Source organism: Onychomys torridus, chromosome 8 (genome assembly GCF_903995425.1).
Source record: "Onychomys torridus chromosome 8, mOncTor1.1, whole genome shotgun sequence".
Lineage (NCBI taxonomy): Eukaryota > Metazoa > Chordata > Mammalia > Rodentia > Cricetidae > Onychomys > Onychomys torridus.
The window spans coordinates 83551163-83574057 of NC_050450.1; the positions used below are offsets into that span (position 1 = coordinate 83551163).

At 49.1% G+C, this 22895-nt stretch overlaps 1 protein-coding gene across 2 annotated transcripts; it reads left to right on the plus strand.

Annotated features, from left to right (window-relative positions):
• Window positions 1-1830: 1830 nt before the first annotated feature.
• Window positions 1831-8628, plus strand: Slc35b1 (solute carrier family 35 member B1). 2 transcript variants are annotated; one of them, XM_036198234.1, is made up of 9 exons: window positions 1831-2227; window positions 2886-2989; window positions 3575-3705; window positions 4287-4317; window positions 4904-5061; window positions 5900-6026; window positions 6937-7043; window positions 7185-7338; window positions 8341-8628. In XM_036198234.1, exons 1-9 carry the CDS (start codon window positions 2016-2018, stop codon window positions 8391-8393), a joined length of 1077 nt encoding a protein of 358 aa, XP_036054127.1. In that variant the 5' UTR covers window positions 1831-2015; the 3' UTR covers window positions 8394-8628. The 2 variants fall into 2 exon arrangements, with proteins under 2 accessions (XP_036054127.1, XP_036054128.1); XM_036198235.1 differs by having other exon boundaries at window positions 1836-2227; window positions 3600-3705.
• The last annotated feature ends 14267 nt before the right edge of the window (window positions 8629-22895 follow it).

Here is a 22895-nt window from a genome sequence, read left to right on the forward strand (position 1 = left end):
ATGGGCCTTGCTAGACTCTTCCCAAAGACACACTAACGGTAGACTCATTAAGTCTTGTCTAGAATGGAGAGCACGATGTGTCCTGCACACGGATGTGGGAGTCACTAGGAAAGGGGCTAACAATAGTCTGAAAAGGCTCCTGAGGGACAGTCGACTTGAGAGAGAGCGTGAGGGCAACTGAAGGGAGGCAGTTTGACATTGCAGGTACTTCTTGCTTTGGCAGGGAAACAAGACCAGGGGATGGCATGAAGCTAGGATGGCATTAAGGTTTTAAATTCATGCCTAAGTGTCAGTGAGTACCTAAGGCATAGTGTGTAGCCTTGGAGGGGCACAGAACCTGATCTTGTCCTTTCATGCCTCTCAGCTGGTGCTGTGCTCTAAGGGCTCGTAGACACTTGAGGAAAGTGGGAAATGCCACCCCGACATTCTGTCAGTGCATGGCATTTATGAAGCGCTTCAGCACCCATTCTGTTGGGTGGGAAGTTTACTCTAATGGGTACAATTGTATCTGCCTCAGAAGACCTCAGGACAGACCCCGAGGCCAGGCTATCCCAACTACTACTACCTGTTGGTTTGGTAATCACCACGTACCAAGTTAGGACATTTAATTGAAGTATCATTGGGAATATGACAACCATTAGATGAGAGAGATATAAGAACCACTCTCTGAGTGAAGGGAGGTCAAGAGACTGAATGACTTTTTCCAAAAAGACCATACCACACTGGAGGATAAGGTCTGGAACCTTGATCGTTTCTCTCCACAAAGCCTTAGTGAGTCAGGTCCCCAGTGATGGGTGTGGTGCTGTCTGGCCTTTCCTTCCTTTGCCTGAGGCTGTGCCAGAGGAACCAGGCTGCTAGAAGAGAAAAGCAGGCCAGAGGCCCTCAGCTGCCTGTGAATTGGACTGGGGTTTTTCTTGCAGTTCTAGTCAAGCAGGTGGAGACCCAATCATGGATTGGGGATGAGCCCAATAATGGGGAAGGGTGTGTGTGTGTGAGGGGTTGCTTCATTGGAGAGTTGGAAGGCCTTGAAAAAATTCACTGAAGTACTTAATGGGGTCTGGGAGGGTGGAGGAAGGATTGTAAACTCAAGGTCATTCTCCTACATAGCAAGTTGGAGGGCAGCCTGAGCTACATAAGATCCTGTCTCAAAACAAACAAAAAACATCTCAATAAACTTTGTTTTCACCTCCAAGAGGTGAGGAAATAAAACTGAAGTTGAGAAAATGTGATGACTAATAATACCTCAAACTTGCACAGCACACTTTACAGTTTATAAAACACTTTGGCAAACCTTAGCTCATTTTAATCCTCAGAACATTCAAGGGGTGACAGGGTGGTTATTACTAATTACTCCTAGTTTACAGAGTGAGAAAACTGTGGCTCAGAATTTAAGTAGCACTGCTGTGCTGCCTTTAAGTGACAAGAGCCCTGATTATCACGGAGCCTGCCTAAGGGGCTTCCTGCTTTGGAAACCTCGTCAAGTACCAGAAGACCTGTATTCCTCAGCCAGGCCTTGAATACCCCGTAGTCGGGGTTGGAGTCGCTGACGCTGGACAGCGACTAGAGGGCGCTAAGGCACTATGAAGAGTTCTTGGCGTTAGGACCTAGCCGAGGCCTGACAGCCCATCGCAAAAAAGACTTTTTAATTCACTCTCCTGGCTTCACCGCCTCTTTCTCCGCCCATCTGTCTATTTTCTCTCCATGTAGCCAATGGGTAACGTCCACATACTCATACGTCATCACTATACGCCGGGTTATCACCTAGGCCTCCCCGCCGAGCTCCGGGTTGTAGATGTCCTCGGCGTTGCCTGATCGGAAAATCTAGGGGATGAGGCCTTAACCTCAATATGGCTGGCTCTCCTGGCCACCAGGAATGGAACGAAGGTTTCAAGACCTGCCTTTTCTCCTAGAATGCTGCTGCCGGGGCGGGAGGCATTTCTCTTTCGGCAGCTGTGAGCTGGCAGTTCTGGAGGTGGCTGCTCTGTCCTACAAGGCGGCGGTCGCACGCAGCTCCTATGAGGTCCCTGCCACCGGCCGGCGATGTCCGCCTGGAGCTTTCGCCTTCGCCGCCGCTACCGCTACCTGCTCTGAGCGGGTCTCCGGCCGACTCGTCCGTGCGTCTCATGGCCGCTAGCAGATCCCTGGTGCCTGACCGGCTGCGCCTGCCGCTGTGCTTCTTGGGTGTCTTTGTCTGCTATTTCTACTATGGGATCCTACAGGAGAAGATGTGAGTGGACCCTTGGCGGGCAGGACTGTTAACATCCCCCAACCAGGGCCGGCATCCAGTGCCCACCGCCCGCTTTACGGCCTGATCCTCAGGCTTCCTGTGCGTGGTATAGGTCTCCCTCTTCTCCGGCTTGGCCCTCTGACCTCTTTTGCACTCTGCTATTATGTATTGCCGGCTGAGCATCCTTGTGGTTCTAAAATTCCAGGGCCGGCCTCTGGATTTTTGGGACGCGATTCTTTTTCTTCCTTTAGATGTTTTTACCTTTGTTGATTACAAGAGCGTTCTGTGACCTGAGAGCCAGGTCTTTTTTTTTTTTAACTCTCAGGTGCTTGCAGTCCGCTAATCTTTTTGTTCTCGCTCTTGCTTTCCTACTGGGGATACTTTTATCCCGCTATCTGACTTTCCTTGTTGCCCCTACCTGTATTCTTTATGGGTATTCTTTCTTTTGGTTATGATGTCAGTAGGCTAGCCTATCTAGTTTCTAGGTTTAAATCAAATCGGCCCCTTTGGGTAAATAAACTCAATGATCCTTACTAACTCTCACTACATCCACAAAAGCACGATATTTCCAAAGCCCTCAGTGGCACTGAACATACTTGATGACACCGAGTGATGCATACTAATTTCTCCTGTCTCTTTTCCTTGTATTTCATCGTAGAACAAGAGGAAAGTATGGGGAAGGACCCAAACAGGAGACGTTCACCTTTGCCTTAACTTTGGTTTTCATCCAGTGCGTGATCAATGCTATGTTTGCCAAGATCTGTGAGTACCTCCTAGTAATTTGTTGGGTACACCCTCCTTTCCCCCATATTCTGGACATTAGATGTGGATTCATCTTTAAAGTCTAAGTTTTCCCTACCTCCATACCCTTGAAGATTTAAACAGCCCCTCTGCAGTCTGTAAAACCAATGGCTGTGAAATGAGATTAAAATATTAGGTCTCTAAATTATACCAACTTTTGAGTCTGAAATAACTGGGTCTTCTGTATTCCAAATCCCCACTGGAAATACTTAGAACATTTCCCCCTTTATCCCTTTGACTTTGCTTTGTATGACAGCTTCAAACATGTCTTTGTTCCTTGAAGCCTATTGGCAGAGTTAAGCCATCCTTTCTAGAATTCAATGAATCCCTACCTCCCCTCTGCATGTGGTCTTGTTAGGCTTAAGGGGAACTGGAGAGATGAATAATTTTCAGAGATTTCCCAGCTTCAGAGGATAGAAATGGCTGTTCCTTGACAGACAAGTTCCTTTCCTATCACCTCAGCTTCTGCTTAGTGGTCCATCCTTGCCCCACCGGGTTTCTCTTGTATGTTTTGTTTGTTTTTGTTTTATTTTTGTCTTCTCCCAGTGATCCAGTTTTTTGACACTGCCAGGGTGGATCGTACTCGGACCTGGCTCTATGCTGCCTGCTCTGTCTCCTATGTGGGTGCCATGGTCTCCAGCAACTCAGCACTACAGTTTGTCAACTATCCAACTCAGGTGAAATCTCAGGGTGAGATGAGACTTGGCTCAAAATTGTGCAGACAGGACTAGGGGTCTTCCCTAAGGTCTGTGATTTAAATAAAAAGAAGCAGTCCCAGGGGCTAGGGACGTAGCCCAGTTGGTAGAGCTTGCTTAGCGTGCACAAAGACCTGGGCTCCATCCCCAACACTGCATGAGCCAGGCATGGTGTCATGTGCCTACAATCCCAGCACTCAGGAGGTAGAGGCTGGGGATCAGACTCAGAGATTCACAGTCATCTTCAGCTATATCTCTAGTTCAAGACCAATCTGGGCTACTTGAGACTATGTTTTTAAAAAAAAAAAAAAGAAAAAAGAAAAAAGAAAGAAAAGAAAGGGGGTGGAGAAAAAAAAACAGTCATAGCAGAGTATGCTTGAGAAGAGTGTGGAGTGTAGGACCATAGAATCGGGGTACGAGTATGGCCCTGGCCATGGTAGGACTGCTTCTCGAGGCCAAGTTCTCTGGTATAGTTCCAGTGCTAGTGCCTTTTAATGCAGCACCTGCGATCCTTCCTGGCACATCACAGACACTCAGAGATCACTTGCTCACTTTTATTTCAGGTCCTTGGTAAATCCTGCAAGCCAATCCCAGGTAAGCAAAGATGACCCAGTCCCCATCTTCTGTGCTCACACTTCCTCTCTCTCCACGAGCTCTGAGTCCCCCTGGGTTTTACCATCTCGTCCTAGGTCTGTCTAGGGATTTTCCTGTCGTCTGTTGCTTCCTGTGGTGTGCACAGGCTGAGCGAGGGCCAGAAGCTGACCTTGCCTACTTTGTGTCCTCAGTGTCCCCTGTGCTTACACTGTCACCTCATACCCTGAGTCCCCTTTGGGCCAGCAGTTTCTTCCTTTCCCATCTTTCCCTGTTCTCCACCCTTGCCCAGTTCCTTCCTGGACTTTTGTCCTCTGCCCTTCTCCACCTTATTCACTGCTCAAGCCTGTTGCTCAATCATCTTTATCTGGGTGCCGGCCTGACACCCCTCCCAGCTCTCACCCTCCTTTCTCCTTCAGTCTTGACATGGCTGTCAGGAGGAGCGTGTCGGGGTCACTAATGCCAGTGGCTCTCAGGAGGAGCGTGTCGGGGTCACTAATGCCAGTGGCTCTCAGGAGGAGGGTGTCGGGGTCACTAATGCCAGTGGGTGCTTGAATTGCCACTATGTTTGTTTTTGTCTCCCCTATAGTTATGCTCCTTGGGGTGACCCTCCTGAAGAAGAAGTACCCAGTGGCCAAGTACCTGTGTGTGTTGCTAATTGTGGCTGGTGTAGCTCTCTTCATGTACAAGCCCAAGAAGATGGTTGGGGTAGAAGAACACACGGTTGGCTTTGGAGAGCTGCTTCTGGTACCTAGTCCTTTTATGAAGGCAGCCGTTTCTAGCACATTCCACTAAGGACAGTGGAGGCAGGCAGAAAGCCAAGGGGGACGGGAGCTGCTATTGTCCCCTAACTGCTGTTCTTGGTCTTTGCTGCAAGGATCCTGATTCTGCTCTGGCCACAATAGGAAGGCTGAAATATTTAGCCATAGCTAAGCAGGCCATCCTGGAGGAGAGTGCTCTGGGGTCTGGGCTTAGATCCTGCTGTGAGCTCAGAGAGACCAAGAAGGAACAAGTGTTGTGTGCTTCCCTAGGTTTTCAGGTAACATAGAAGCCAGACCTGAATCAACGGGAGCTATTGTTAGTGTTAGACCCTGTCCCAAGTGCTTCATATCTTTATTGATTAACTTTTATAACAGTCTCCTGACACAGGTAGTGTTATCTCCATTTTACAAATGAAAAAAACTGAGGAGAGGCTAAGTCACTTGCCCATTGTCACACGGAGTGGCTGTCAGGATTCCAGGCCAGGCAGTCAGATCTCAGACCCTAGTCTTTGGAGTTAGTTCTTTACGGGCAGAAGGCACCCTGCAGGAGGAGGCCCAGTCACCGTGGCCTGTCCAGTCCCTGTGCTTCGACATTGGGAACTGGCAGGCTTCCTGCTCTACAGTTAGTCCGTCAGTCCAGTGCCTGCCTAAGGACAGCTGGCATGGTCTTTCTCTCCCCCCTCCACCCAACCACAGGTAGCTTTAGTTCTGAGGACTCCGAGGGCAGCAGCTTTCCTAAGTGCCTGAGGGAAGATCTTGTGTCCTGGGTTAGGAAGGGGCCCTGCTGGCCACCTCATTGCCAGCCGCTCCCTTTCCTTTCTCAGCTCTTGTCTCTGACCCTGGATGGACTGACAGGTGTTTCTCAGGACCATATGCGGGCTCATTACCAAACAGGTTCCAACCACATGATGTTGAACATCAACCTTTGGTCCACATTGCTGCTCGGTGCTGGTAAGGAGCCATTCTGCTGTTCTTTGCACAGATCACCAGAGGGCAGACTGCTCTCATCCATTCATCTCTAGCTCTGCTGCCAGTTGCTAACTTGGTACAGGCCAAGGGCCTGACTTGGTTCCAACATGCCCTTCTGTCCAGCTCCTGAGAGACCTTCCTGGAAAGGCCTGTGCTGGCAGTGTCTCTGCCCCTGTTACTGACACTGTAGGGTAGACATGTGCCAGATATCATGAGAAGCTACGTGGTGAAACACATGGAGTGTCTAGGGATTCTTTCTCAGGAAGTGAACGGGACATTAGTATGGTGCTTGCTGACTTAAGAGTACACTGGAGTTCATGTATGAAACCTTTGATTTGGAATCAGTGGTTCTTAACTTCTCAGATCTGAGCACATGAAGAAGGTATTTTTCATGTAGCATGATCGGGTTAGTGGAGAAGACTATTGGTGGCTGGAGGTGACCGATTCCAGGAGTGTCCTTGAGTTAGAGACCTAGAGGTCACTGTCAGCAGCATCTAAGGATCTCTGCTTCTAATCCCTTTTTTTAAATTGCTGGTTTTGGTTTTTACTTTTGTTTTGTCTTCTGAGGCATTTTCTCACTCTGTAGTTTAGGCTAGCCTAGTACTCACAATCCTCCTGCCTCAGCCTCTGAGAGTTCTGAGATTACAGGCACAAAGCCAAAAATACCCAACATCAATCACTTGGTAGAAATATCATTAACTTTGAAGTCTTTCTTGGAAAATCAAGTTAGTTTCTGTAACTAGACAGGAATTTGAGAAAGGTGCATACCAGGCCAGAATAAACTCCACATATGGTTCCTCGCCCAGCCTCCCTCATGGTATTTAAGCAGGCTGTATGCATGCAGGTGTATGGGTAAGCATAAGATGAGCTGTTTACTTCTTGAATTTTTTAGGGATCCTGTTCACCGGGGAACTCTGGGAGTTCTTAAGTTTTGCTGAGAGGTACCCGACCATCGTCTATAACATCCTGCTCTTTGGCCTGACCAGTGCCCTGGGTCAGGTAAGTTCTTTGGAGGAGGCAAATTTGGCTTCCCTCCTGTGTCAGAAGGATTGCTAGGGAAGAGGGCGGCCCAGTTAGCCTGGTCTGTGTCGTAACTCTGACGGCAATGCTCAGGAGTCTCACACACCTTTCTCTGCCTAGAACTTCATCTTCATGACAGTTGTGTATTTTGGTCCCCTGACCTGCTCCATCATCACCACAACACGGAAGTTCTTCACCATCTTGGCTTCTGTGATCTTCTTCGCCAACCCCATCAGCTCCATGCAGTGGGTGGGCACCGTGCTGGTATTCCTGGGTGAGTACTACCCAGAGCAAGTGCCTCCAGGGGCCACAGAGGGAAAATGGCAGGAATTTATCTTGTTATTTTAAAGAAAGTTTTTCTAAAGGAGAAAAGGAAGCATTGTTTCTAATACAACCTTCCTCCTGTGCATTCTATCTTCATGGTGTCCTTTAATGACGTGAGTGGGACAGAGTCTGGTATTTACTCCCCTGCCATCTGTGATATTACATGAGCTGAAAGAAACAGCTGGGGAATTTATTTATTTACTTATTTATTAATTTATTTATTCATTCATTCATTCATTCATTCATTCATTTATTTTTGGTTTTTCAAGACAGGGTTTCTCTGTGTAGCTTTGCACCTTTCCTGGATCTCACTCTGTAGACCAGGCTGGCCTCGAACTCACAAAGATCTGCCTGCCACTGCCTCCCGAGTGCTAGGATTAAAGGTGTGTGCCACCACCGCCCGGCCCAGCTGGGGAATTCTTGATTCGGATTTTTCTTTTGGTATTGTTGTATGTGTTCCCAGTGTCTTGGGTTTGGTTTTTTTTTTTTTTTTTTTTTTTTTTTTTTTTTTTTTGTGTGTGTGTGTGTGTGTGTTTGACAGCATTCTGTTGGTTGAGGAAGCCACATAAAATAGTCTTCCAAAGTTTGTTGTACCTAAAGCTGGGCAAAGTAGCGCACACCTTTAATCCCAGCACTTGGGAGGCAGAGCCAGACAGAGCTCTGTGAGATCGAGGCAAGCCTAGTCTACACAGTGAGTTCTAGGACAGCCAGAGCTATCAAACAAAAACAAAACAAAACAAAGTTTGTTGTATCTAGGGTTGGGGATTTAGCTCAGTGGTAGAGTGCTTGCCTAGCAAGTAGAAGGCCCTGGGTTCAGTCCTCAGCTCCAAAAAAAAAAAAAAGTTTGTTGTATCTAAATCCCCACCTTTGGGGAGGTAGGCTGGCTCCCTCAAATTATCGGCAGGCTTCACGTCCTCCCATGAAGTTTGAGCAGCTTCTCTCCTTTCCATAGGTCTCGGTCTTGATGCCAAGTTTGGGAAAGGAGCAAAGAAGACCTCCCACTAGGAAGAGAGAGGCTTCCTCCATTCCAGAAACACTTAAATTATTATCTCCAACGGTGACATCTTGGGAAAATGGACTCAGTCATGTAAGGGACTGGGTTCCAACCTTTTTATAAAAAATAAATAAATAAAATCAAAGGAAGCAAGATGGAATATTCTAAACAAAGCAACAAGACAGGTTGTTAATGTCTGGTTTTGCACAGTCTAGCACAAATAAAGAGAAGAAAGGCAAACTGGAAGCTGGAGACCCTGCTGCTGCTCTCTGGGCTGGGCTGGGCTTGGCGAGGCTGGGTGGTAAGAATCCTCCCAAAGTGCACAGAAGTGTGTATGAGCAGGGAGAGCTCTGGGAGTTGGCAGGGTTGTGCCAGCAGCCTCTGTTCCCACGGGCAAGCTCTAAATATGCTGAGACAGGTGGCTGGCTGTTAGAGCCAGAGGATGTAAAATCACTTCAAAGCACGGCAGCAAACGAGTCGCCAAGAAACGAAAGGTGTGTTCTTAAGGAACACCTAGAGCTTGAGACGGGTCCAGGACCTCAAAATCCGCTGGCTTTTATCTTGTTCTTACTGCACCCCTCAGCCAGACTTAACCCAGAACCTGTGCATGAATCATGAACATGTTTCCAAGGTCCCCAAACATGCTTTTCCTGACTCCCTCCCTCTTTCCTTCTGCTGTCCGTCCACCTGGCCCCCTCTGGGGAGCCTGGATTCATTCCTCCCATTCCCCTGCCTGCTTCAGCTGAAGCATCTCAGCCCTCTGCCGTTGTGGTGTGCCAAGGTGTCACCACGCCAGCTTCTGCCTGTTGAAAGGGATGCTGGCGGCGGAAGGCAGGGTAGCTGAGTCCTGGTTCAGAGCAGCTGTCAAGTGCTCTGGGTGGTAATGGGAGGAGAAGGAGGAGCATGGAGCAGTGCCACCTGCCCACTGCTGCCTTCAGAGCTGGAGCACAATCCTCCAAGGACCAAACTTTACACATGAAAGTGCATTGCCACCAGCTGCAACTTTCCTTCCATCTGTTCCAGCCCCCGCCCCTTGGCTCTCCAGATGGGAGCCTGGCCTCTTTCCTGAGTGCCGCCTTGCCACCCTCTGCCCAGCCTTGTAAGCCCTTCCCTGCTCACACTCCCCATGCTCCCTAGGGGCTGGGTGTCCTGATGCAAGTCCCCCTCTCTTCTTGAACTCCTTCCTCTTGGTGGGGGTTTTAAATTAATTCCCTTTCTCCACCCCCTCCCTGTTTTTCATCACCCTGAAGGTTGTTTCCTCTGCTGCACTCACAGTTCTTGGGTGTTCTCTCGTGGGGAGGATGGTGGTTGGAACCTGTCAGCATGGCTAGGGTCCCACAGGTGGCCATCATCTGTGTCTACTATTCTAAGAAGAAACATCAGTGTCCTCTCCCCCACTCCCCGCCATTTTATCTATCTTGAGAGTATCCAGCACTGGTCACCAAGACAAGATGGGTCTCAGCAGCTTGAGATAAGATGGCTCATAGGATCAGTTTGTCCTGCCAGCTAGGTGCTTGGGAGTCCAGGTCCTGGGTATTCCTGTCTGCTCATCTACTTCCCATGCCACCTGCGAGCACGCGGGAACTTCAGTGCTAGCGAGGACTGGTGCTTGCCTCTTGCCTCTAGGAGGCTCATAGTCTGATAGGGAGGCTGGGAGACAAACCACTACATCTCAGAAACTCAAGTGATATGCAAGAAGGTGTCCAGGCAAGGTGAGGCTTGACTGGCGTGTAGGAAGATGAAGGGAGGGGAGGTCGTGGCTTCGCTGCTGAGCAGGAAACGTGGTTTTCAGCTGCCTTGTGCTCTCACCTGGTCTGCGATCCCCAGTTCGTTTGGGGCAGAACCATGGTTTTCAGTTGAGACAGCGTTCTACTCAACTTGAAGATACCTAAGAACTCAGCGGCCAGCTTGTTGAGGCTGGCATGCTACCCGCAGGAGCATGGAAACGGAAAGCTGGAGTTGACTAAATCAGCCCTGCTGTTAGTCTCAAACAGGCTTGATACTGAAATACCAGGCAAGTTCAAACAGGCGATGTGGATCTGCTAACCCTGGGCAACCTGATGCCTCAGGTTTGGAAAGATCAAAGGGCCTCCTCTGCAGTTAATTCTCAGCTATGTGCAGAAGGGAGGAACCCAGTCTGCAGACTTCCCGAAGCCCTGTGTTTTCACTATGGGCTGCATTATACTTAGCTCTATTTTGGTCAAAGCATCAGGTCTGCCTTCTCTGGGTCTTGGGGTTCAGGCTCCTGATAAACAGATTTCCCATTGGGCCCTCAGCAGGGAAGAGTGGCCCCAGTGCTATTTGGGGTGTAATCTCAAGGAGAGCTGTTCTGAAATTAAACATAGAAATAAAAACGATACTGCTATTTTAAAAGGATGTGGAAGGGCAGGTGTTAAGTGTTACTTAATCAAGCATACGGAACAGACTCTGTACCCTTGCTCCCCTGTAACACATTTGCAAGGAGCACAGAGCAATGTCTGTGTTTTTTAGAGATGGGAGAACCTAACAGCCAGAAGGTTAGGCGACCAGCTGTAAGTCTTTGGTATGTCTTCCTGTTACGGCTGTCTTCTGGACCTGGGCCCTCCCAGGGAGCAAAGTAAAGCCCCCTCAGGAGACTCATTGCCTCCAATAGCTGGTTCCACTTGTCAGGGAATAGTTTGTGTGTTTTACAAGCACAACTGGTCATTTCCCCCAGATGCCCTGGCAGAGAAATTGCCCTCAGTCTCTGTGGGATCATTCAGCCCTTCCCATTGAAAACAGACCAGCTGTCCTCAGGAACAGTGAGCTCACGTGTTTATAATGCTTTCCCAGGGCTCTTTAGGCCGTGCCATTCTATCCTTAAGACACTCCTGGGGACAGCTTGGACCAGAAGCAGCCTCCCACATTTGAAGTAGGAAGTCTGAAATTCACCAAGGTGCATCGGCTGATGGTTGAACACAGCTTGGGTGAGGGCGTGGGGGAGTGGAGTAGCCAAAGCCTGATTTTTCTTATATTGGGTCAGGGACTTCTGTAACCTTTGGCAAGCTGAGCTGATGGATCTCAGCTGTTTGGAGATTCTGGAAATTCCCAGTAGAACTTCCAAAGAACTTAGAGACTGACAACAAAAAATGCTGGCTTTTAAAAATAGAGATAGAAAAATAGAATCTATGACCGTTGTTACAGTTTATCTCGGTTGCATGTTTTGAGACAGAGTCTTGTCTAGCCCAGGGTGGCTTAGAACTCAATATGTAGTTGGGACTAAACTTAGGGGTTACAGGCACTTGCTGCTCTTGTGGATGACTGGACTTGGGTTCCCAGAACCCGTGTTGGTGACTCACAATCACTCGTGACTCCAGCTCCAGAGGAGCCAATACCTTTTGCCTCTGAGGGCACCTGCACTCACAAGCACACACCCCAACACAGACACATACATATTATTAAGAAACATTCACAAACTCTGGGCTTTTCATCTCAAGTGCTAGGATTACAAGGTGTGGGATACCATGCCCAACACCATTACAGTTTAGAAAAGAACATTTTAGCTAAAAAATTGTGGAAAAGACTATCCATTTGCTCCCAAAGAGAATATAATCATTCCACTATCTGGATGATAAATTCTATTTTTGCTTGCAGAAGATGTTGGACAAAACATTATTCTCTGTCGATGGGCCTCGTAGCATGTGCCTCTAAATACTCGTGAGGCTGAGGTGGGTTGCAAATTAAAGGTCAACCTGGAAAAGTTAAGAGAACCTGATTCAAACAGTGAGGGTGGGGAGTGCTGGGCACGATTGCCAAGTCTATAATCCCAGCATTTGGGAGGTAGAGACGGGGGATCAGGAGCTCAAGATAATCCTTGGCTCTGTGCAGAGTTCAAGATTACTCTGGGCTACATGAGGCTCTTTCTCTCTCAACAAACAAACAGATAAAACAAAACCCAAAACCAAATTAAATAACCAATGAGTGGAGTTGGAGATAGAGTTCACTTGGTAGGGACCCTGCCTGAGGATGCGTGATGTCCACGCCAGCACATTAGTTAGATTGCCGGCATGAGGTCACACCAGGTGTGGTAGAACTCGCCTGCATCTTCAGTAGGAGGGAGGATCAGAAAGCCAGGTCCTTAACTAATTAGCGACTTTGAGGTCAACCTGGCTGTGTGAGACCCATCCCAAAGGACAAAAACAAAGGGGAGCCAGGACTGGGGATACAGCTCAGAGGCAGAGGACTTGCGTGTCATTTGGGAAGCCTTAGGTTCCATCCCCAGGACTACATAAGTGAGTTATTCTCTGATGAGACACCACAGGGTGTTTCACTAGGAGTATTCATGTGATATCACTTCCACTTTGAGCTAGTTCAGTGGCTCACTCCTGGTCATCTCAGCTGAAAAGGGCCAGAGGATAGCAAGCTCAAGGCCAGCCTAGGCAACTTGGTAAGACCCTATCTCAAAAAAAAGTTAGAAAAGGCTAGGGGTCTATCCCAGTGACAGAACAATTCCATAGCATGAGTGAAGCCCTTCAGTTCACAGCATTGAAAAAACAAAAACCCTGTGGTTTGGAGGCCACATTCCACAGTGCAACCCAGCAGAGGGAGGAGGCAAGCCAAGTGTGCAGAAAATGATGCAGGAAAGCATCCTGTGATGAACATGTCCATGATTCAGAGCAATCTGCGAGCCCCAAGTGACCTCCTCTGACCTCCACCTCAGACAACCTTTCCTGGCTTTTGTCCTCACTTCATGGTCGGTGGCGGGCAGGCTGTGGAGGTCCCAGGGGCTTTTCAAGAGGGGCTTCGAGGAGTCTCCGTGGTTCTTCCCAAAACCTCCAAACAGTATGTTCAGACCGGTTTCATCACACAGCTGCCAGTGTCACCCAGAATATCCTGGAGAGTAGCCACTGCCTTGCGGAAGCCATCTCACAGGCACGTTCCTCAGACTTGCAGCCAGTGAGCCCCGTCTGCCTCTGCCAGGAAGGATGGGAAGAGGACTCGGGGGAACTTGAAACCATGAGTGATTCAGTCAGCGCAAGGGGTCAGGAGACCCAGAGGGATGAGAAACCAAGAGCAATTCAGTCCGTGGCTCCTGCCCACAGAGCCGCAAGCCCTCACGTGTGGCTTGCTGCTTCTGACTTCTCCGGAAGCTCACCTTCTGTGTCCAAACGGGCGGGCGGACTCCTGTGATTTCCGGGAAAGGTGAAAGAGAGAAGAACATCAGGCCATGTGCCGAGGCACCTGCTGCTTCTCCTTCTCAGTTCTGGTGATGGCATCTGGATGTTCAGAACCAGCAAAGGCACCATGTTCCATCTTCAATCTGACTAGATGTCTGTCCTCCTACCTGGGATCCTAGAATCGCCACATTCAGACCACAGGCCTGCAAGCACTCTATTCCATGAAGGCTGGGAACTCAATGCAGTGTGTGTGTGTGTGTGTGTGTGTGTGTGTGTGTGTGTGATATGCCAAGCTAGTAGGCTCACTTTTATGTAAGAAAGGGTCCATATTCCCTTCGTATTTACTGGGGGCTCCATACACAAGATTCATCATAATCATGGGACTCCTTTAATTCAAAGTGACTTCCCAGCTGGGCATGGTGGTGCACAACTTTAATCCCAGCACTCAGGAGGCAGATTTCTGTGAGTTTGAGGCCAGACCTTCACACACACACACACACACACACACACACACACACACACACACACACACACACACACACACATACACACTGATTTCCCGAACAGAGCAGTGTGACTTGGCATCCTGCAAAATAAGGTAGTTGTTTCCGGTGGCTTTATAAATGAGACGATGAGGTTGAGGGCACAGTACACCACCCACAGCAGCCCATCCAGTCGAATTTCCAGTTTCCTCCTGGACCCTCCAGACACTCTCCAGGCCTGCCAGGTTTAATGAATAAAAATACAGGCTGCTTATCTCACTTTGAGTTTCAGATAAACAACACATTTTCGGTGTATGTCTCTGTATTCAAATTTAGCCAGCATTCTATATTTTATCTGGCATTAGTCATTATCCAAAATGTCCTCGTGGCCCCTCTCTTCCTAAGGAGGCGCTCTCATTTTCATGCAGTTCTGTGCTCAAGGCTTCCAGGTACTTTTTGTTCAGGGCCAAATTTTTTATTTTCCCGGTGGCCCAGGGAAGTGTAGTGCCAGACTTCATCAGCAGGGGGCACCACTCTCCTAGATTAGATTCTCCAGGCGAGTTGCTTGGGGGGCTTCAGAAAGAGAAAGGTGGGGGACACTGAATTGAAGGTTCTATTTGCTGCTTCTGTCCTCCCCCTGAAGCTCACTTCTCACCCTAACACTCTGCCAGAGCTATTTCTGTGAATCAAGAACCTGATCCTGTCACTTTGCTCCGAAATCATTTCCAGGGTTCCCGTTACCTTCTCGAGGCAGCATGAAAAGCCCTTCAGGAGCCCGCTGGTGTCTATTTTCCCCTCTCCTGCTACTTCCAGCTAGCTCCATCCCACTCACCTCACACTCCCAAGCACTCCCATTCACTGGGAACTAGTTGCAGCTTCCCTTGTATGGTATTTACCATCATGCCTTTGTGCCCAGAGTTCCCTTTGCTTGGAATCCCCCTTTTCCATTTGGTACTTTTAGCCACCCTGTTCATTCAGCACATTGCATTGGTATGCACTGAGACAGACCGTGGCAATGTGCTGTGTGCCAGAGAGACTGTGGAGCAGAAGGCTGCCTGGAACCCTTCCCCTATGATTCTCATTGGGGGAAGGATGATACAAGTAAATACATAACAAAGTACTTGGACCTGGTTCAAAGGTTAACTGATTTGTCTCCCTGGACTAGCATTAACTGTTCCCTCTCAGATCCTCTCATGTTAAGGGTCCAAGATCCTGATACCGGTTCAGTCACTGCAGAGAACACACATAAAGGAAGAGGCCAGTTTAAGTCAGTAGGGATGGGACAAGTGTAACGGGATCAGGATGGAATTGTTTGTGATAGACTGAAATGCAAATACCATCTACAGGGAGCAGTAGATCTTCCATCTTCTGATCGCTGACATTTGTCATGCATGTCAAGAGGAGACGGAGGGCTGGGGACATAATTCAGTTGGTAAACTGCTCACCTAGCACTCAAAGTCCTGAGTTCGATCCCCAGCACGTCACAAACCAGACATGGTGGTGCATGCCAGGAATCCCAGCACTTGGAAGGTAGAGGCATGAAGACCAGATGTTCAAGGTTATTCTCAAATACATAGTGAGCTCAAGATCAGCCTAGACTATGTGAGACCCTGCCTCAAAGGAGGAAAGGAAAGAGGGGTTATGGAGGAGGAAGAGGAGGAGGAGGAGGAGGAAGAGGAGGAGGAGGAGGAGGACAAGGAGAGAACGGAAATACTCTCTTCTTCATGACCTCTCCCAGGGTTTTGTTTGTTTAATTCTTTGCTGGTTCACAGTCAACAGGTCTTCTGGTCAGGTCTGTCTATCCTAGGACCACCAGTCAGTCGGCCATCACCCTTGCTGTGGCACTCCATCATCAGAGCAGTACTCTAAGGACTCTAACCCCAAGACTGAGCAGCTCACTGTAGGCATTCAACAAACGCGCATGAAAGAGAGGGAGGGAGGGAGGGAGGCAGGGAGGCAGGGAGGCGGGGACAAGGAGAGACAGTTTGCTGAGGCAAGTTCTTACTGCCACTTCTTTGGGTATGGGACAGACGGAGCACAAAAGCCTGACACTGAATCTATGGCTGAGTGTGTGTGTATGTGCACACATGTGTGAGTTCTCATGTTAGTAGGTGTGGCAGCTGGAAAATGTGTCTAAGAACCATTGGCTCCATTCTCAGCAGGCTCTCCTGCTGGCCCTCCTTGTTCTTGGAGGATGGGGGCTGGGGAAGAAGGCAGGGTTCATGGTGGACTTTCTGGCTTCCTCCCAGGACCTGCAGCCGCTGGCACAGAGATGAGAAAGAGTTGATGTGGGCTTTGGTACCAACGGATGCATCCTCAGGAGAAGGTGTCTGGCAGCTGCTGCCACCCACTGCCTACACACCAGAGTGCCCACAGCAGAGCAAGCAGTCAGTGGGTCAGAGTTAAAAAGCTTTCGCTTCTCACTTGTCCAAAATGAGATCATCGAAATGATCCCTTACCCTGCGTTGGGGGAGAAGATGTATGAGTGATCAAAACTTCCCAGGGAAAGAGGAGGCGGGGGTGGTTCACACTCCTCCTCGTGGCCCCCAGAAGCAGAGCAGTCACTTGACCCTGCCGAGGTCTGCTGCTTTTCTGGAAGGCTGTGCTGTGCTTTTCATCTAGAGAGGACGTTGCCTCCTGCCCACACAGAGCGACCCATACGCATTCTCACTGCCCCAGTGAATAAGGGCATGTCTTTGAAAAATAGATATGAGACTTCCAAAGTATATTTCATCTTGAAGTAACCAGATCATTCATGAAGCCGAGCCTCCATCTTGGCCCTGGAATGCCTCTGGAGTCTTCCTGAATAGGGGACTGGGGCAGCTGAAGAAGATTGGAGTCACTCTCTAGGCTGGGCTGTGGAAGCATCTGCCCCATGCTGTTCTTTCTGAGGAGAGGAGCTTTGAAAAGTATAAACCACCCACAGCCTCGCTCAGCTACCCGGTGCATGGAGAGGGGCGATCTTTGTAGCAAGACTTTCTAGGAAGCAATCATCCCCCCCCCCCCCCCCCCCAGCATGCAGGGCACTCTGACTTGCCCAGGCTCCAAGTGCTTATTTAGTCCTTGCCCCAGAGTGGCCAGTGAGGCAGAGGTGCCCAGGGAACTGTGCTCCTCTCCTGTGTGCCTATAGTGCCGTGGAAGGGAAATGAGACAAAGATCCTGAACCAGGGAGGGTTTTGCTGGGAGAAAGGATCCAAGCGATAGGTTTCCCAGCTTCCAGCAATCTTTAACAAAGTATATCTTTCCTAATTTCACCATCTTTAACAAAGTATATCTTTCCTAATTTCACCATCCCATCAGGGATGGTAGCAAAAGCATGATATGGTGTGGATATACTCTGTGTGTGTGTGTGTGTGTGTGTGTGTGTGTGTGTGTGTGTGTGTGTGTGTGTACAGAGGCCAGAGGACAACCTTGGGTGTCATTCCCAGGCTCCACACACATGTTTTTTTGGAGACAGGGTTTATCTCATTCACCCATGACTCATCAAGTAGACTGGCTGGCCCATGAGCCCGAGGGATCTGCCTGTGCCTGCCTCCCAGCAGTGAGATTACAAACGCATACCATCAGGCCTGGCTTTTTTATGTGGGTGTTGGGGATCGAACTCAGGTCCTCATGTTCGCAAGGCAAGCACTTTAGCTACTGAGTCATTGCCCTAATCCCTCTCTATCTGTTTGTTTGTCTATCTGTCTATCTATCTCATGTGTATGTGTGAGTGCCTCAATGTATGTATATGTTACCACATGCATGCAGTGCCTGAGGAGGTCAGAAGAAACATTGGAGCCCCAGAAACTGGAGTGATTGGTGGTTGTAAGCCACCCTGTGGGTGCTAGGAACCGAACCTGGGTCCTCTGTAAGAGCTTTAAGTGCTTTTAACTACTCAGCCATCTCTACAGCTCCTGATTTATTTACTGGATGTATTATCTTGCTATGTAACCCAACCTGGACTCAAACTCACAATCCTCCTGTCTCAGCCTCTCAAGCGGCAAGATTATCGAGGTGCACCATGACGCTCCTCCGTAAAGTCCGGAGTTGAGTCTGGAAGTAAGAGCACTCACTGTTATATTGCCTATATTTTTGTTAGTGTTCCTCTCTGACTCTGTCTTCATCTTCCTTTCCTTCCATTCCCTCTTGCTTTTCTCCCCCTTCTCTTTCTTTTTGGAGACAGAGTCTGATATAGCCCAGGCTGGCCTCAATATCACTCTGTATCCAAGGATGACCTTGAATTTATGACTCTGCTGCCTTTACCTCCTGAATACTGTAATTACAGGTGTGGGCTACTATGCCTGATTTCTTGGGTGCTGGAGATTAAACCCAGGGCTTTGTGTATGGACAGTACTCTGCTAATTAAGCTACATCCACAGTCTCCCTCTCTCCCTCCCTTCTTCTCCCTCTCCCAGTCGCCAATATCTTCTTCCCCTTCTTCTTTCCAGAAGACAGTAGACCAGAGTCTCACCATATAGTTCAATCTGATCCCAAACTCCTGGTCCTCCTGCCTCAGCCTCCCAAATGCTAAGATTACAGGCGTGCACCACCATGCCTGGCCCAGTTCTCATTTCTAATGCACACATCTAGATTTCTAGCCACAACTCAGGGTAGGTCTGACCCTCTCTCTGGGGCTACCATCTGACCCTGACCTGCGTTCTCCCACTCCACCCGACCTGGAAGCCTGCACCCGCCTCTCCTTTCCTTGCACCCCTTCCATCTCTGCTGCCCCTTCTTTCCCTCCTTCCCTGATGCTCCCTTCCAGCCCCCTTCCCAACAGCCCCCTCCCTTACACCCCCACTGCAATCCTTCTCCAGCTCTGCAGTGGCCACACTGAATCCTTTCCTTGGCACAGGCCCTCAACTGCCCGCCCGACAGCCCTGCTGGGTTCCTCTCCCTGCTCTTCCAGCTTTTGTCCAATTATCCCTCTGGCCAGGCTGGGTGGGAGCCCTTTCCTCCGGCCATCCTGCCTCCTTCTAACATCCAATGATTAATTTCCATTTGGGGGTGGGGCTGGGAAACCAGTTTGAATAAACTGGAGCTATTAGGCAAGCTACTCCATGTTGGGCCCCAGAGAGCTCCAGCAGAGCAGATAGTCTTGGGGAAGATGACTCTGCAGCCCAGGTCATTAAGGGCCACAGGATCTAGTTTTAACTAAAGTAAGATCAAAAGCTTTTTAGAGTCAGGCAGTCCTTAAAAACAAGGGCTGGTGACTGGGAGGATCGGAGGCTCTTCCAGAGGAAACAAAGCCATGAATGACTCAAAGGCATCTCCAAGATGCTTCCTTGCTCATCCACGTTCCTGAGTTTAATGTCTTTGGCTTGGGAATTAACTTTGAGGCTTTCCAGCACAGATAAAAATAGGCCTCATAAATGCCATCACAGGCACTTTCCGATAAGGTGGCCTTTTAAGGGAAGCTTGGCTCCCAGCAGAGGGCCTGAGTCAAGGAGCCTTTTGGAAGAGTGTCCCTGTCCTCAGAACCTGACTAAACAATGGATGCAGGAAGAGGAAGCTAATGGAAGCTTCTGGGCCCCAAAGAGCAAGAGTCATGTTCTTGAAAGGAATGTTTATTTCACTATTCATTTATACATCAGCCCACATGCATTTATCCGGATACCTGCTATGCTCTGGGAATGCTGCTTGGTATGGAATTACAGGAGAGAAAAAAAAAAGCAAAAGGAAACCTCCGTCCATGAGGAGTGGACAGTTTTGGCGGCAATGTGGGGGAAGGACCAGGCAACTGCAGCAAAAAAATGAGAGTTCAGGGCAGGAGACCGAGGTAGAAGTAGTTCAGGGATCTGAACACCAGACAGACAGTGTCCCGAAGGCAACTGGGTAAAGAGCCTCAACAGTCAGCCGAGAATAAATGTTCTTTATTATAGTAATATGTGTGCAGACGTGGAAGGGAGCATGCCATAGTACATACATATTTGCATGCTATGGCGTGCATATGGAAGTCAGAGAATAACTTGTGGGTTGTGGGTTGTTGGCTTGTTCCTCCCATCACATGGGACCTCAGGCTTGGGAGCAAGTACCTTTACCCACTGACCCACCTTGCTGGTCCCTCAGCAGAAAATTAATGTGGGCAGCAGTGAGTGAGTGAGGGCCCAGAAAGGTGTTGGGGGAAGGTAACATGTAAAAAGCTAGAACCCGGTCTCACTCCAGGAACTGTGTATGAGACAGAAAGCAGCTCTGTGTCTGACTGGAAAGTCTATTGCTAAGGGAAGGAGGAGCTTGAAGACAAAGCCCAGGTCACAAGGGCACAGGTCATCTAGCAGAGAGTCTTTCTTCTTTATGAAAGAGTCTGGACTTTATTTCCCTGAGGGTAGTGTGGCGCCGTTGAAGGGTTTTATGCAAACAAGTGATCCAATTAGGCTGGCATTTCAGAGTGTTCACTCTGTCTGGAGAGTAGAGAATGAAAGGCTGGGAGGCCTTTGTGATCCACAGGACAACTGGGGATGTGTCAGCAGAGATGGAAGGAAGTGGGTGGGACTGAGGTAGGGGTAAAGGACCTGTGGCAGAACTCAGTGATGCCTTGGCCAAGGCCTGGGGGAGCCGAGCATGCTTCCCAGTTCCCCGGCTGTGTAAGCCGGTGAGATAGAGAAGTCTGGAGATGGAGCAGGTTCCAGATCTGCTGTGGTTAGGTGTCTGTGGGTTACCAGGGAGGTACCTGGGTAAGTCTGGGCTTGGAGAGAAGGGCCTGGCTCTAGGCAGACTGGGAATATTCTGCAGCAGATGGATAGCAGTGGAGCTGAGAGAATGAGCCATCTCCAGGCAAGTAAGGACAGTGTGACAAGAGGAAGTGAATGGATCCAAGGGAAGCCAGCCTTCAAAGACAGCTAAGGAAGAGTCTGATATGTGAGAAGGAGCAGTCAGAGAGATGGGGGGAAACAAGAGGGGTCTTCAGGGGATGGCTTCCTCTCTCATCAACAGCTCCCTTTAACTTCCCTCCTCCCTGTCCTCATCTCTGTGGTTCTTCCAACCTCCCTCCACCTCCCCGGCTCTCCCACTTGCTCTCTGCCCTTCAGTCACTAATTTTCAAGGATGTATACACACACACACACACACACACACACACACACACACACACACACACACCATACCCTCCCTGGCCTCTATCTGGATGGTTTGTCCTCCTCATCTGTCTCCTCTGTTACCCCTTTGCTTATCAGTTTTCCACTTAGACCTCTTCCTGCTTTGCTGTCTGTTGCTGTGATCAAATGCCGACCGAAAGCAGCTTGGACAGGAAAGGGGTTATTTCATGTTATAGCTGACAGTTCATGGAAGTTCTTCTACAATCCTCCCAAATGCAACATGGTCAGGTCTGTCACAGAAATATCCCACCATCCAGAAAGCAATTTCCGTTCTAGTGAGGTTTCAATTACTTCGATAAAATGCTATGACCACCAGGGCCGGGGGTGGGGTGGCTCACACCTTTAATCCCAGCACTCAGGAGGCAGAAGCAGTGGATCCCCGAGTTCAAGGCCAGCCTGGTCTACAGAGTGAGTTCCAGGACAGCCAGAACTACAGAGAGAAACCCTGTCTCGAAAAACAAAATGTAATGACCAAAAGCAACTTGGGGAGGAAAGGGTTTATTTCAGCTTACAATTTACAGTCCTTCACAACGGGAAGTTGGAGCAGGAACTCAGAACCTGGAGGCAGGAACTGAAGCACGGGGTCATGGAGGAGCATGCTTACTTGCTTGCTCTTCACGGCTTCCTCAGTCAGCTTTCTTATAGCGCCCAGGACCACCTGCCCAGAGGTGACACCATGCACAATGTTCTGGGGCCTCCCACGTCAATCATTAATCAATAAATGCACCACAGGCTTGCCTACAGTCTGATCTGGTGGAGGCATTTCCTCAATTGAGATTCCTCTTCCCAAATGACTCTTTGTACAAAGTTGACAAAAAAACTGACCAACACAGCTTCCAACGTTCATTTGGGTCCTCTCTGACCTGCCAGACAAAGTTATGGTCACCATTTATCCTTCCAGTAAATATGTGCTTAGCACTTTCTATCCATGGCTATAATCTCAGTAGGGAAGGCTCATAAAGAAATGATTACACAAAAACACTTATAAATTATTGTTAGTGTTGAAAACACAAAAACAAAACAAAAACCAAACCAAACCAGTCCAGACTGCTATGTTGGAAAAGAGACTAAGTGGTTAGAGAGGGTCTCTGAGGATGTGATAATGAAGAAGCAGCAGCAGTTCTGTGCAGAGCCAGGGGGCAAGTGCTCCAGCAGAAGGAATTCTGGATAGGCAGGGAGCTCCATGGGTTCTGGGCACTCTGGTAGACGCCGGCCGCTGGGCCTGGGGCATGAACAGAAGACAAAGCCATGCGATAAGACTGGACAAGACTTTTTGTTTTGTTTTGTTTTTCGAGACAGGGTTTCTCCGTGTAGTTTTGGTGTCTGTCCTGGAACTCACTCTGTAGCCCAGGCTGGCCTCCAACTCAGAGATTCGCCTGGCTCTGCCTTCCGAGAGCTGGGATTAAAGGTGTGCGCCACTGATGCCTGGCAACTTTACGTTTCTGCAGTTGGCTGCAATGCTTGGATTTCATTCTCAGTGCAGCGGCCATTCAAGGTATTTTTCCCTTAAGATTTGTTTCTATTTTATGTGTATGTGTGAGGACCTGCCATGTGTGTATTACCTGGTGCCTGCAGAAGCCAGAAGAGGGCATTGGATACCCTGAACCAGAATTACAGGTGGTTGTGGGCCACCTTGCCAGTTTGGGGAACCAAACCGAAGTACTTTTAAGTGCTGAGCTATTTCTTCAGTACCTTGGTTTTTTGTTTTTTGTCTTTTTTTTCCCTGGAGCTGAGGACCGAACCCAGGGCCTTGTGCTTGCTAGGCAAGCGCTCTACCACTGAGCTAAATCCCCAACCCCATTGTTTGGGTTTTTTGAGAG